We start from the raw sequence: 13,038 nt of genomic DNA, 5'->3' as shown, positions 1-13,038 counted from the left end.
GCAGCAAGAGCCCTGCCTTGTGCCAGCTGGGCTGCACAGATACCTAGGAGAGGATTTGGCTTTTAGGAGAACAAAGTGAGCACATCACTCTCACCCCCTTTGCTGGACAGCTCCTGCAATCCCAGGTCCTCTGCCTGGATGGATTTTTTCTGCTGGGATCAAATGCTGACACAGCCCCTGATGGGATGAAAGCATCCGAGTGATTTCAGGCTGTCTGCTCCTCTGCAGACACCTCTGCTGGACCTCAGGGGGCTCCCTCTGACATGCTCCCCCACCTCTGCACACTGGCTGGGGCTTGGGACCACACTCATCCTCACCATGACTCATGCCATGCCCACTGCCCTCCATTTCCAGGCTCTGGAACCACTGCCTGATTGACCAGCTGCCCTGGTTTGGCACTGGGCAAACAGCAGGCACCCACAAAAGCTGCTCACTCAGCCTCCCCTGCCACAGCTGGACAGAGGAGAGAAAAAAAATTAATAAAAGGTTCATGAGTTGACAGAAGGACTGGGAGAAAACGCTCCAAGGGCAAAACATGTCCAACTTAGTGACAGAAAGTGAGTTTATTACAAACACAATCAGAGGAGGATAATGAAAAATAAAATAGCCCTTCAAAACACCTTTTCTTTCCTCAGCTCTTCCCTCCTTCCAACCAACAGCACAGGGAGACAGAGTGGGGGGGGGGTTTGGTCAGTTCATCACCCAAGGTTTTCTTCCAATGCTCAGGGAGAGGAGTCCCTCCCATGGGAGACAGTTCTCCTTGAACTTCTCCAGTGTGGCTCCACTCTCACAAGCAGCAGTCCAACCAAAACTGCTGCAACCTGAGTCCCTCCCACAGGCACACAGTCCTCCCAAAACTGCCCTGGCATGGGCCATTCTTCCACAGGGTGCAGTCCTCCAAGGACAGGCTGCTCCATCCTGGGAGCAGGGGACCACTCTCTTAACCGTGGCTGCCATTGGATCACAGCCTCCTCCAGACATCCACCCAGTCCAGTGTGGGCACCTCTGAAATGGGCTGTGGGTGGATCTGTGCATTCTCTGTGGATCCCCATGGGCTGTGGGTGGATCTCTGCAGCCCTCGTGGATGCCCATGGCCTGCAGGGGAACAGCTCCTTCATCATTGTCTCACCACGGCCTACAGAGGAATCTCAGCTCTTGTGCCTGGAGCACCTCCTCCCCCTCCTTCTCCACTCACCCTGGTGTCTCCATGTTCTCTCCCTCACATGTTCTCACCTCCTCCTCTTCTCTGGCTGGACTTAAAACCACACCCTGCTTTGTTTTGATTTTTCTTCTTTAATATGTTCTTGCAGAGGTGTTACCAACCTCTCTAATTGACCAGGCTGTGGCCAGCATCACGTCCATCTTCACAGCCATCAGGACTGGATCTGCCAGGCATGGTGGAAGCTTCTAGCAGCTTCTCACAGAAGCCACCTCTGTGGCCCCCCCATACCAAGAACCGGGCTGCGCAAAACCAACAGCCCAAGCCCATCAGTGCCAGCTCTATCAGCTTCTCAGGCTCTTCCCAGGACCTTCACCCCTGGCAGTAATCAGAAGTGCCCTGCCATCCACAGCAAGCTTGTGAAACACATGGGAAACCCAACAGAGAAAAGGATCAGCTTGGACTCTGCCTTATTTCATGCCTGAGGACTGTTGCGTTCCAGCAGTTCTATCAGTGCTGGGTCACTGGGGAGGTCCCACATGCCTGGAGTTTGGCCATTGTGACACCATCCCCAGGAAGGGCTGGAAGGAGCATCTGGGGAACTACAGGCATGTCCACCTGTCCTCGCTTCCCAGAAGGGTTATGGAGCAGATTGTCCTGAGTGTGGTCACACGGCACATACAGGATAAGCAAGGCATCAGTCCCAGCCAGCAGGGCTTTAGGAAAGGCAGGTCCTGCCTGGCAAACCTGATCTCCTTTGATGACCAGGTGACTGGCCCAGTGGATGAGGGGGGAGGCTGTGGAAGTGTCTACCTGGACCTCAACAAAGCCTTTGGCACCATCTCCCACAGCATTCTGCTGGAAAAGCTGTCAGCCCATGGCTTGGAGAGATGCTCTCTTGGCTGGGTCAGGAGCTGTCTGGATGTCCAGGCCCAGAGAGCCTTGGGGAACAGTGCCACATCCAGCTGGTGCCCGGCCACAAGCGGCGTCCCCAGGGACCAGTGTCGGGCCTAGACCCGTTTAATATCTTTACTGATGATCTGGATGAGGGGATCCAGCAAACTCACAGCAAGATCACGGATGATACCAAGTTTGGTGGGAGACTCAGCCTGCTGGAGGGCAGGAAGGCTCTGCAGAGGGATCTGGACAGGCTGGATCCACAGGCCGAGGCCACCAGTGCAGGCAGTGCAGAGAAAGGCCATGAAGCTGGTGAAGGCCCTGCAGGGTACGGCCTGTGAGGAGCAGCTGAGGCAGCTGGGCTTCTTTAGCCCCGAAGAGGGGGCTCTGAGAGGTTATTTTGCTCTACAGCTCCCTGAAAAGGGGGTGCAGCCACGTGGGGGACAGCGTTTTCTCCTAGGCAGGGTTTTCTCCTAGCGAGACCATGAGAGGACAAGGCCTCAACCTGCACCAGGGGACATTCTGGGGGGACATCAGATGGAATTTTTTCACACAAAGGGTGATTCAACGTTGGAATGGACTGCCTGAGGATGTGGTGGAATCCCAGTCCCTGGAGACTGGATGTTGCACTCAGTGCCATGGTCCACTTGACCCGGTGGTATTTGATCAGGGGTTGGACTCCATGATCCCAAAGGCCATTTCCAACATCAATAATTCTGTGCTTCTCACAGGAGCCCAGCTTGGAGCTGAGCAGAGGGCTGCCCCAGCTCCACAAGCATGCTGCCAGGCACCTTTCATCTGGGATTGCCCCGTTTTCTGCTGAGCCTGCTGTGAATGGGGAATAGGAATGGAGCCCTTTGCTGAGCCCAGAGCTGGTCCATGCCCACGGTGGGCTGGGAAGCACCTGTGTTCCCTGGGAAGATGCAGCTGCACTGACACGGGAGGGTAATTTTGCAGGTTGCTCTGTGTCTGTCCATCTTTGGGGAGAGCTCTGAGCTCCAGTGTGTCACAGGGATTTTAGCCACTAAGGAAAAATTATTTTTGCTGGCAGCTGTGAGGAGACACTGCGACCTCCAGCCACTTCACTGCAAAGTGGGCTTGGATCATGCAGCTTGCTTAGTCCTTCTCCAGAAACATCAAGAGTTCACTTTCTGGGGACTGAACATGTTGCCATATGCTGTCCCAAAAAAGAAGGAAACCGGAGAATGAAGACAGTGACATCTTTTGGTCTCTGCTTGAGGGAGCAGCTGGGTAAAGATCCTTTGGTCCATCCAAGAAAGAAACTTTCCTGTTTGGCACCTTTTATAAGGTCACATTGTAAGGTTACACCTCTGATTTCTGAGGAACTGCTTATCTGTTGTATATCTGGGTGGGTTTGTGTTACACTCCCTGCATTGTGCTTCTCACTTCCTGGACCTGGGCAAAAGGTCTCTTGCTGATGGGCAACAGCACTTTGGCACAGGAACATCAGGCAAGAACCTCCGAGGGTCAGGTGAGGAGGTGTTTGTTCAGGAATGCTGCTGCCCAGCTGCTGTGCCACACCTGTAGATGCTGCAGAGAACATTCTGGACAACCTGCTCTAGCTGATCCTGCTGGAGCCTGGGGTCTGCACTAGAAGATCCTGACAAGCCCCTCCAAAACACAACAATTCAGTGATTCTGTGATCACTGAAATTTCTACAACCACCAGTAAAGTCACAGTGCCCAGAGCATCCTTGCAGGACATGGGGTGTGCAAATGCAATCAGAGGATGCCATAACACCCCCACAAGTGTCAGCATCTGACCCCAGTTATTCTCCTGTGAATGGCATGAACAAAGTGGGCCGGGGTGCCAACAGCTCAAACAAGATATCCTCATGGATCCAGCAAGGAGGCTTCAGACTTTGGTGTCCTCACTCTTGCACCTTTGGGGGTGGGGGTCTGTGCAACAAAGACTTCAACGGGTTCTGTGCATTCAGGATTATGTGGGATTGCCCCACTTTTCCTGGGAGGGGTTTCACACTGTGTCATGCATCACTTTGGAGTTGGAGGATGCTTTAGGGGTCTTTGATGGTTTATGGCCCATTCTGATGATGATGTGACCACTGTTGGGCCCTGCTTTGTTTTGTCAGTTGGGCCCCATCAGAAAGGAGGAATTAGTCCCTCCTCCACCAGATCTGCTCCTTCTTGGCCCCCTCCCTCATTCTGGCTAATCCCCACTTTGTTTAAGGTATCAATCCAAGTTAACCGAGACAAAAGAAACCACAGGACTCAACCAGTTTGTTTGAATGAACTTTGCTCTAACACATTTCTTCTGGATATTTCTCGTTGTAACAACCAACTCACCATTCTATTAGTCCTGGAATTTTGGAAATGGAAGAAAATGGGTCCAGTTTAGTTTTGAGTGAATGAATGATCATTGAATGACAAAACAATTGGTTTGGAATGGACCTCAATGACCAGCTACTTCCATACCCTCCCATGGACAGGGACACCTTCCACTATCCCAGCTTGCTCCAAGGGATAACCTGGCCATGGTCACTTCCAGGGATGGAGCAGTCTCAGCTTGTCTGGGCAGCCTGTGCTGGGGTTTCACCACCCCCACAGTAACAAATATCTTCCTCATATCCAATCTAAACCCACACTCCTTTCATTTCAAGCCATTTCACCTTGTCCTAATGGCCTGGTTTAACCACAGCCAGCAGCCACGCCCCAAGCAGCCGCTCCCTCCCTCCCTGACCACTGCGATCAGGCAGAGAACTGGAAGGGTCAAAGCTGGAAAACTCAAGGGTGAAGATGAAGACAGTTTACCAGGGAAAGAAAAAGCTGTGCACACAAGCACAGCACATCAAGGAATTCTTTCACCATTTCCCATGGACTGAAAGGTGCTCAGGCACCTCCAGGAGAGCAGGCCCCATCCCACCTTACAGTTACCTGGGAAGACAAAACCCAGCACTCCAAATGCCCCCTCCTTCCTCCTCCTTCCCCTCCCTTTAAATCATCAGCATGATGTCACATGGCCTGGCATATCCCTCTGCTCAGTTGGGCTCACCTGTCCTGGCTGTGTCTCCTCCCAACCTCCCAAGCACCCCCAGCCTCCTTGCCAGCCTGGCAGCACAAAAAGCAGAAAAGGCCTTGACTCTGTCAAACCTCTGCCCAGCAATAACAGAAACATCCCTGTGTTATCAACTCTGTGTTCAGCAGAACTCCACAACACAGCCCCATACCTGCCACTGTCAAAACAATTCACTCTGAACCCAGCACAGCCATCAGCTCCATGCCCTTGTGCAAAGTCTCTCTCCAGCTCTCCTGTAGACCCCAAAAGTACTGGCAGGTGCTCTGAGGTATCCCCAGAGCCTTCTGCTTCCCAGGCTGCTGGGATGAAGCTGATACAAAGCCATGGCAATCAGGCAAGAGAATATTTGTAGCCTGACCATCGGAATGATGTTCTGGGAGGCTGCAGAAGAGCAGACTGTGAATATCTGAGTGTACTCAGAGACAGGCCAGTCCATCCAATGTCACCAGAGATGTTCTGTTGGGAACAGGAACACGTGTCGGTGCTGGAGCAGCAGCAGCTGCAGCTGGGGGAATTGATGAATTGACCAAGGAAGTGACCAGACCCTGTTGGCTGATCCTGACATACCATGCTGCAAGTCAGCAATGTTGGGAGAAATTCTGAGGAAACCATGAAAAACAACTGTCAAAACATTTCACGATGGGTGTGAACATACCCCCTGTGTGAAAATAGAAAACTTCTCAATTCGGTGGAATTTCCTGTTTATACGAAGGGGCAAATTTATGACTGGGTATATATTGCAGTGCAACTCCTGAGGATTCAAACAGTTCTTTCTCCAGGGAGAAGACAGAAGGAACAGTACAGCTGCCTGTTCTGAGACTCTGCTTCAAGGTAAGCTCTTGCTCCTTCCTCACCATTGACTCCAATATTCATAATCTTTCCTGAGTTTCAGAATAAATATATATATCGGCAAAGCCTGTGCTGCAGCTGCTGCGCTCCAAGGAGCAATCAGAGCATATGCATGCACTGAATTTTGCAGGACATTAGTATTTTCTGTCAGTCAGGAGGGCAAGGACAGAAGGAATGATTTGGGAAATAAACTCAAGCTAGCTCACCTGCAAAGTAACATCAAACTGTTGAACAATAAGCAAGGGGAAGATTATGGAGTGCTAAAACTCCAACCATGACCTTCAAAAAAAACCTCTGGACAAACAGTGTTGCTGTCTGAACTCCTGGGATAATTTAGTCAAAATCCTGATTGGGAAATCTAAGAACTGTCTCTCCCAGGAGAGCAGATAAACCCAGGCAGTCTGAGACTGGAGCTGAGGCATTTGAGACTCCTCTGTCACTTTGGGGCTGTGAGCAGAATCCTGTGCCGCTCCTTCTCACAGTAGGTTGTTTTCTATGTATCTGTTAAGTTAGATATTGTGTTAGTGAGATCTATTTTAATTTCAAGGAGGGGTCATGCAGAAGGACTTTTCACACACTTCTCTGCTTGATTTGGGGCAGCTATGGGCATGCTCTGCAGAGCCCTGTAAAAAATCCCGACTTGTAGTTCCAGTTCTTAGTTTCCAGCTCATTGGTCACCACATTCCTGATCCAGGGATGAGAAATAGGAGCACATATCTTGGGTCAGAGCAGGCTGTGTGCAGATCAACATCCTGAATCCCATTGAAATGGAGAGATGAGGGTCAGGGAATAGAAGAAGAAAAGAAGAAGAAAAGAGCAAATGTGCAAGGGGACTTGTCAAGCCTTCAGCAGTCCTCAGCTCAGACCCTTCCCAGCCCAAGGTGGGCTTTGTGCTTTACAGGCTGTGGCAGCTTTCTCTCCCAGGAACCCTTTGAACTGCCTGTCCCAGCTGCTTTATTCCAAATGCTGATGATATTAAATCACTCCAATGAGTGTCTGCTAGTGCAAATGGAAGCATCCCTGCTCTCCCAAACCTCTGCTGCCTCTGAAAGGAGACAAAGCCCCTTGCTTGCTTGCCCGCGTCCCAGGGAACTGTTCATCAGTTTCTCTATAGGGAATGACCTTACTGACTGCTGAAAATCACATCAGCACTAAGAAAGACAAAATAGGACAGGTGGCTGTCCAAGAAATTCCTGCTACGGTGCCTTTGACCGTACAGGCAAATCAATCAGCAAAGCTGAAGATGGGCATCAGCAGGAATCCCAAGCAACCAGGGGAAGAGCTGCCCCTCAGTGCTTGCATTGCAGCAGCCATTGTGCTGATAAGATAGAGGTGTTACCCCTGTGCCTGCTGCTACCATCTGCTTGGTCCCTTCATTTGCTCTCTCCATGTGTCTGCAAGTTCAGAGTCTGGGGTTGGATAATGTGGAAATGCAAGGTGAGCAGCAGGACACCCATTGCCAAGGCCACGTGAGAGGCAGGACCCAGGTGGATCATCTGGGGCTCAGTATTGGGTCTGACTGGAAGAGCTGAGTGTCTGTGTGAACCTGCATGGGGCCAGAGACATGTAGGAAGTGCAGCATTGCTGTTCTTTGCCTGCCCAACGCCCCAGGAGATTAAAGCCCAGCTCAGCATTGCAGGGGGCTGAGCAGAGTGCGTGCCCAGCTGCAGGTGTCTGCTGTGGGAAGGTGCTGAGAGCAGGAGGGAGGTGGGAAATGTGACCTTGTCCCAGGCTGTGCCTCAGTTGCTAGATCACTTTGTTGTAAGACCTGATTGCAGTCCTGGTGGGTTTGACTCTTTCCTCCTACAGGCTGAGCTCTCCCACTGCTGCCTCCTCTGGGCTCCTAAAGACTGTTTTAGGTTTTACCCTTATTTCCTCCCTGACTTTTCCATATCCAGGAGGACAGAAATTACTCCTTTCCTGGTCTCTCTGAATCCCCTCCTCTGCCAGCCCTGTCCTCCTGCACAAAAAGGCTCCAGGCCATGACCAGCTCTCTCCAGCTGAGTGTCCCTCTGCATTTGCCTTCCAGGGGAGCAAGAGCCCTTCTCTGAAACCCTCCCACGATGCTGGGGCTGCTGCTGCTGCAGGTGTTGGCCAGCTGCCTCTGGCTGGGACACGGTGAGGTGGTGACATCCTTCACAAGCTGTCCTCAGTTCTTCTATGCTGGGACCACCCCAAATGATGTCCTGAATCCAAGGAACCCAGCCTGGATCTGTCAGCGCTACATGAACTCATATCACTATGCCACCCTGTATGACAGAGACAGGAGAATTCCAGTGTACTCAGCCTACAAATACAAGCCTGGAGATGCCAAGAAACCTCACTCGTGGTGGTTTGTTGAGCCCCAGGTGAGTGTCTCTCTTACAGGACATCACCCTTCAGCCACTCAGAGGTGAGCTGCATCATTTAAATTATCACTTCTATTTCCTAACACCCCACTACACACATGCAAATGGCCACACAGGATGGGAATGTCCTCACTCAACTTCAAACCCCTGCACCACATGGCTCCTCTGATGCATCGGAGACATCAGCAGGAGGATGAGATGAATCATATCCCAAAGGTGCCCAGCTCTCTGCCTTCACCTGACAGGAACAGCAAATCAGATTTCTTTGCTTTCATGACAAAGTCAAATGCTTCCCCTCCCTGTGCCCTGCTGTGCTGGCTGACCAAGTGATGGGAAAAGGCATCCAGGAGAGGCTAAACGTGAGGGACCAACAGTCCTGCTGGGATCTGATCCCCACTTTGCCCTGAGCTGTTCTGCACCCCTGGCAGAGTTTATCTGCTCCCAGACAAGAGTCAAACAGGCTTTGTGAGTGGTGTTAGAGAAGTGAGGAGAAACTCAGAAGGGGGTGAGATGGCCCAGGGACAAAGCCCTGGGGGAAAAGGCACTGGAGATGAGAGGGTCAGGTTAACTGTGGAGGGATTTCTGGAGAGACATTTCAGGCAGTGGAAAGTGAGGAGCATCAGTGTTGGTCCATTCACAAGGGTGAGATCTCCATCCATGGGCAGTGACCCCGAGCACCTTTGGCTCAGGCTTGCTCCAGAAGGATCCAGCAGTCAGACAGAACTGCACAAGCTCTAGAGCCCTCACAAATGTCCTTCAGGCAAACTTCAGTAGAACAGGCCACGCCAATTGCAGAAGAGAAAAAGAGGCAATTCCTGTCCTTGGTGAGGACAGAGCAGCAGGACAGCATTTGGGGGAAGGTGCCTGAGAAGGAAGCCCCATGCCCTACTCCACAGGAAGGCTAAGTATGTTTCCCAGAAGATTATAAAATGATGTTGAAGTTATAAAAAACAGAAGCATCTTATTACACATAGGAACTCAAGCAACTCATCTAGTCTTGCACCACTGCAGCCTCCCCATTCTCTCTTTTTAGAGAATCATGGAATGCTTTGTGTTGGAAGGAACCTTAAAGACCATCTCAGCCCAGCTCCCCTGCAAGTGGGCCAGGCCACTTGCCATTAGACCAGCATGCTCCAAGCCCTATCCAATCTGGCATTTTCCTCCTGGATCTTGGACCCAGGCCACCCAAAAAGGCTTTGATTTTGTTAACTTTCTCCAGAGGCCTTTTTGGAATATTTCTGTTCTTCAGGACTCTTTTGAAGTTTCAGGCCCCTCTCAGAGCCTGATCATTTGTAACTTCTTTGCTGTGATGCTGCAGAAAATGCTCCCTGGCCCAGATCAGCTCTGAGACACATTCTCAGCACTGCTGTAACAGATTCCATTCACATTGAGATCTTTTTGCTTAGTGAGCAAAACTCTTCATCCTTGAACGAACTGTAGCCCTCCCAGGGAAACCTCAGCTCCAGGACTGATTTCCTGACACAACTGCCTGAGTATGGGGTCAGAGGAGGTAAACTCTGGTGTTCCAGGACTGGGCTACACCTGTAGCAACCACACATAAAATCACAGAATCACAGAATCACAGAATCCCAGCGGGGAGTGAGGGGATCCAGGGAGAGCCCTGGGCAGATTTGGGCTGTGGAGACAGGAGGAAAGGGAAGCAGTTTTGGTAGGGAAGGTGTCTCAGCAAAGTCTCCTTTCAATCCTAGGAGTGGGAAATGTTCCTTGTCTCATGCATCCATCCATGCTCCCAGCACAGGCTGCAGGTTGGTTCACAAAGGTCACAAGTCAATCTGAGAGCAGTCATATTCTGAGCTGCTTGCTCTTTAAAGCTCTTGCATTCATGCAGGAGGGGCATGTGTATGATTTCTCTCAGATTCTAACATTTTCCTACACAGAGATGGCAAAAAATGGGATCTTGACCATCAGAGACTTCTGCTCCAGGGAAATCTTCTGCGTTATTCCCATTCCCCATTCTAACACTTCTTTCTCTTTCCCTCTCCAGCTCATAGATAAAAATAGCCTTAAAGAGATGGAAAGAGAGTCGGTCCTCATAGAGCAACATAAATTCACTTTGGACCAAATCAAAGAGAGCCAGGCTGTCCTTGATGACTACAAAGACCTGAAGGATTTGGACCGTGGCCATTTGAGCCCCAGTGGCCATCAGGATAGTAGAGAAAGCAAGACAGCTACCTTCACCCTCACCAACATAGTGCCCCAGGACAGCAGTCTCAACAATGGCCAGTGGAACATCTACGAATTTAAAATAATGAACCAAACGACCAAGGGCTGTACAAGCACCTACGTTGTCACGGGTGCTGTGCCTGGGAACACCTACGTCTCCGAAGGCAGGGTTAACAGACCCAGCCACATCTGGTCAGCTGCCTGCTGTCTGGGGGACACAGGGCCCAAAGATGCTTGGGGGGCCATCGCTGAGAACGACAAGAATGAGGTGGAGGTCCTCAGCCTGGGGGAGCTGGAGAAGAGGTTGACCAATCTCTACGGGGGAATGGTTACTCTGTTCAACAATGCCTGTCCCCGGGAACAAAGCTCACATCCTTATTAGAAGAGGCTTGGTGGCATTTCCACATGTCCTAGAATCACAGAATCACAGAATGAGTTGCTCTTGATGAGACCTTAGGAATCACCTCATTCCGACCTGCCTGCCATGGTAAAGGACACCTCCCGCTACACCAGGATGTTCCAAGCCCTCCCCAGCCTGGCCTTGAACGCTTCCAGAGATGGAGCAGTCAAAACAGCTCTGGGTAACTTTTACTCATACCACAGCCTGCTCAGGGTAATTTACTTGGTTATAATATCCCATCTAGCCCTGCCCTCCATCAGTGTGAAACCATTCCCACTTCTCCTGTCACTCCATACCCTTGTCCAAAGACCCTCTCCAGCCCTCATCGAGGTCCTTTAGGTAAGGGACAAATGTCCTCTGCAGCGTCTGTGCTGCTTCCTTCTCTGGTGTGTTTCCAGCTCTGTCCCTCAGGGCACCTCCTCCTCTGCTCAAAGGCACAAAGCTGTGGGCAGAGCCTCCAGCTGCTTTGCTTTGCTGCCCCTCTCAGGAGAGAGCTCTCAGGAACGGGTCCTCTGCTCCTCAGCTGTCCCCGAGAGTGTGCAGCTGACTTGTCCCTCACCTCCTTAGCAAGGCTGTGGGACCAGGGCACCTCACGCTGCCCAGAGATCTTTTCTGGAGATCTCCATGTCTGCAGATACCCAAACCCCAACAATACATGGTGATGGACAACCTGCTCTTGCTGATCCTGCTGGAGCCTGGGGTCTGCACTAGAAGATCCTGACAAGTCCCTCCAAAAGACAACAATTCAGTGATTCTGTGATCCTGGGACATGCTTTTGGTTGCTTGCTTTGGAAACTGCACCTTGAGAGCAGCAGCTGTTGTATCAGACAGGCAGGCTTCGGCCTCAGACACAGAGAAAGCTTTGAGCAGCCAAAGCTAAATTCCTGTGGTGCACTCCTTGGACACCTTCATCCTCTGCTCTGCTTCTGAAGCTTTTCTGCAGATTTACGGGAAATTGATTTGGGCAAATGTATTCAATGGTTGTCAAAGATCAAGGTGTGCCACATCATGTAGTTTGCAAGAGCTTGCAATAAAAGTTCCTTGCTGCAGTGCTGGATTGCAGGGTCACGTCTTCTATAAACCACAAGTTGCTTCCCACTGAAATTTCTACAACCACCAGTAAAGTCACAGTGCCCAGAGCATCCTTGCAGGACATGGGGTGTGCAAATGCAATCAGAGGATGCCATAACACCCCCACAAGTGTCAGCATCTGACCCCAGTTATTCTCCTGTGAATGGCATGAACAAAGTGGGCCGGGGTGCCAACAGCTCCTAGAAGCTGTGTCACTTTCAGAGGTGCCAGCTTGGGACTGGACTTCTCAGCTCAGGAGCTGTTGTTCATTGTCCTGCTGGGTCTCACTGCTCAGCCAGGATCGACCTGTTTGGGGGCTGCACTAAAACACAGGTTCTGGTGGAGGTGCAGAGTGAGGCAGCCCCAAGCAGGTGTCTCCAGGTGTGCTGGTGTCCCCGCTGTGACTGCAGCCAGCAGGGCTCCAGGCCTGCCTCAGCTGCAGAAAGAGATGCCCCCTGGGCCACTGCAGCTGCCCTGAGCTTTGGAGAGCCCCACTGGGGCTGGCTGATGTGCTGCAGGATCCTGGGCAACACCCACTGGGCACAGCAGCAAGAGCCCTGCCTTGTGCCAGCTGGGCTGCACAGATACCTAGGAGAGGATTTGGCTTTTAGGAGAACAAAGTGAGCACATCACTCTCACCCCCTTTGCTGGACAGCTCCTGCAATCCCAGGTCCTCTGCCTGGATGGATTTTTTCTGCTGGGATCAAATGCTGACACAGCCCCTGATGGGATGAAAGCATCCGAGTGATTTCAGGCTGTCTGCTCCTCTGCAGACACCTCTGCTGGACCTCAGGGGGCTCCCTCTGACATGCTCCCCCACCTCTGCACACTGGCTGGGGCTTGGGACCACACTCATCCTCACCATGACTCATGCCATGCCCACTGCCCTCCATTTCCAGGCTCTGGAACCACTGCCTGATTGACCAGCTGCCCTGGTTTGGCACTGGGCAAACAGCAGGCACCCACAAAAGCTGCTCACTCAGCCTCCCCTGCCACAGCTGGACAGAGGAGAGAAAAAAAATTAATAAAAGGTTCATGAGTTGACAGAAGGACTGGGAGAAAACGCTCCAAGGGCA

General features: G+C 51.5%; 1 protein-coding gene across 2 annotated transcripts; it reads left to right on the top strand.

Moving 5' to 3' along the window:
• Window positions 1-691: 691 nt before the first annotated feature.
• Window positions 692-11,943, top strand: LOC128788383 (endonuclease domain-containing 1 protein-like). 2 transcript variants are annotated; one of them, XM_053943382.1, is made up of 4 exons: window positions 692-1,927; window positions 5,890-5,941; window positions 7,989-8,307; window positions 10,313-11,943. In XM_053943382.1, exons 3-4 carry the CDS (start codon window positions 8,023-8,025, stop codon window positions 10,871-10,873), a joined length of 846 nt encoding a protein of 281 aa, XP_053799357.1. In that variant the 5' UTR covers window positions 692-1,927; window positions 5,890-5,941; window positions 7,989-8,022; the 3' UTR covers window positions 10,874-11,943. The 2 variants fall into 2 exon arrangements, 1 of the variants encoding a protein (XP_053799357.1); XR_008431054.1 differs by lacking the exons at window positions 5,890-5,941; window positions 7,989-8,307; window positions 10,313-11,943 and adding an exon at window positions 2,788-4,342.
• The last annotated feature ends 1,095 nt before the right edge of the window (window positions 11,944-13,038 follow it).

This window comes from Vidua chalybeata, chromosome 5 (assembly GCF_026979565.1).
Source record: "Vidua chalybeata isolate OUT-0048 chromosome 5, bVidCha1 merged haplotype, whole genome shotgun sequence".
In the NCBI taxonomy this organism is placed as follows: Eukaryota; Metazoa; Chordata; class Aves; order Passeriformes; family Viduidae; genus Vidua; species Vidua chalybeata.
The sequence above is the reverse complement of the archived record's forward strand: the minus strand, read 5'-3'. Positions and strand labels throughout refer to the sequence as shown.

Coding starts and splice junctions, on each gene's coding strand:
- LOC128788383 (XM_053943382.1), top strand. CDS start 8,023: ATGCTGGGGCTGCTGCTGCTGCAGGTGTTGGCCAGCTGCCTCTGGCTG. Junction 8,308..10,312: donor GGTGGTTTGTTGAGCCCCAG/GTGAGTGTCTCT, acceptor TTCCCTCTCCAG/CTCATAGATAAAAATAGCCT.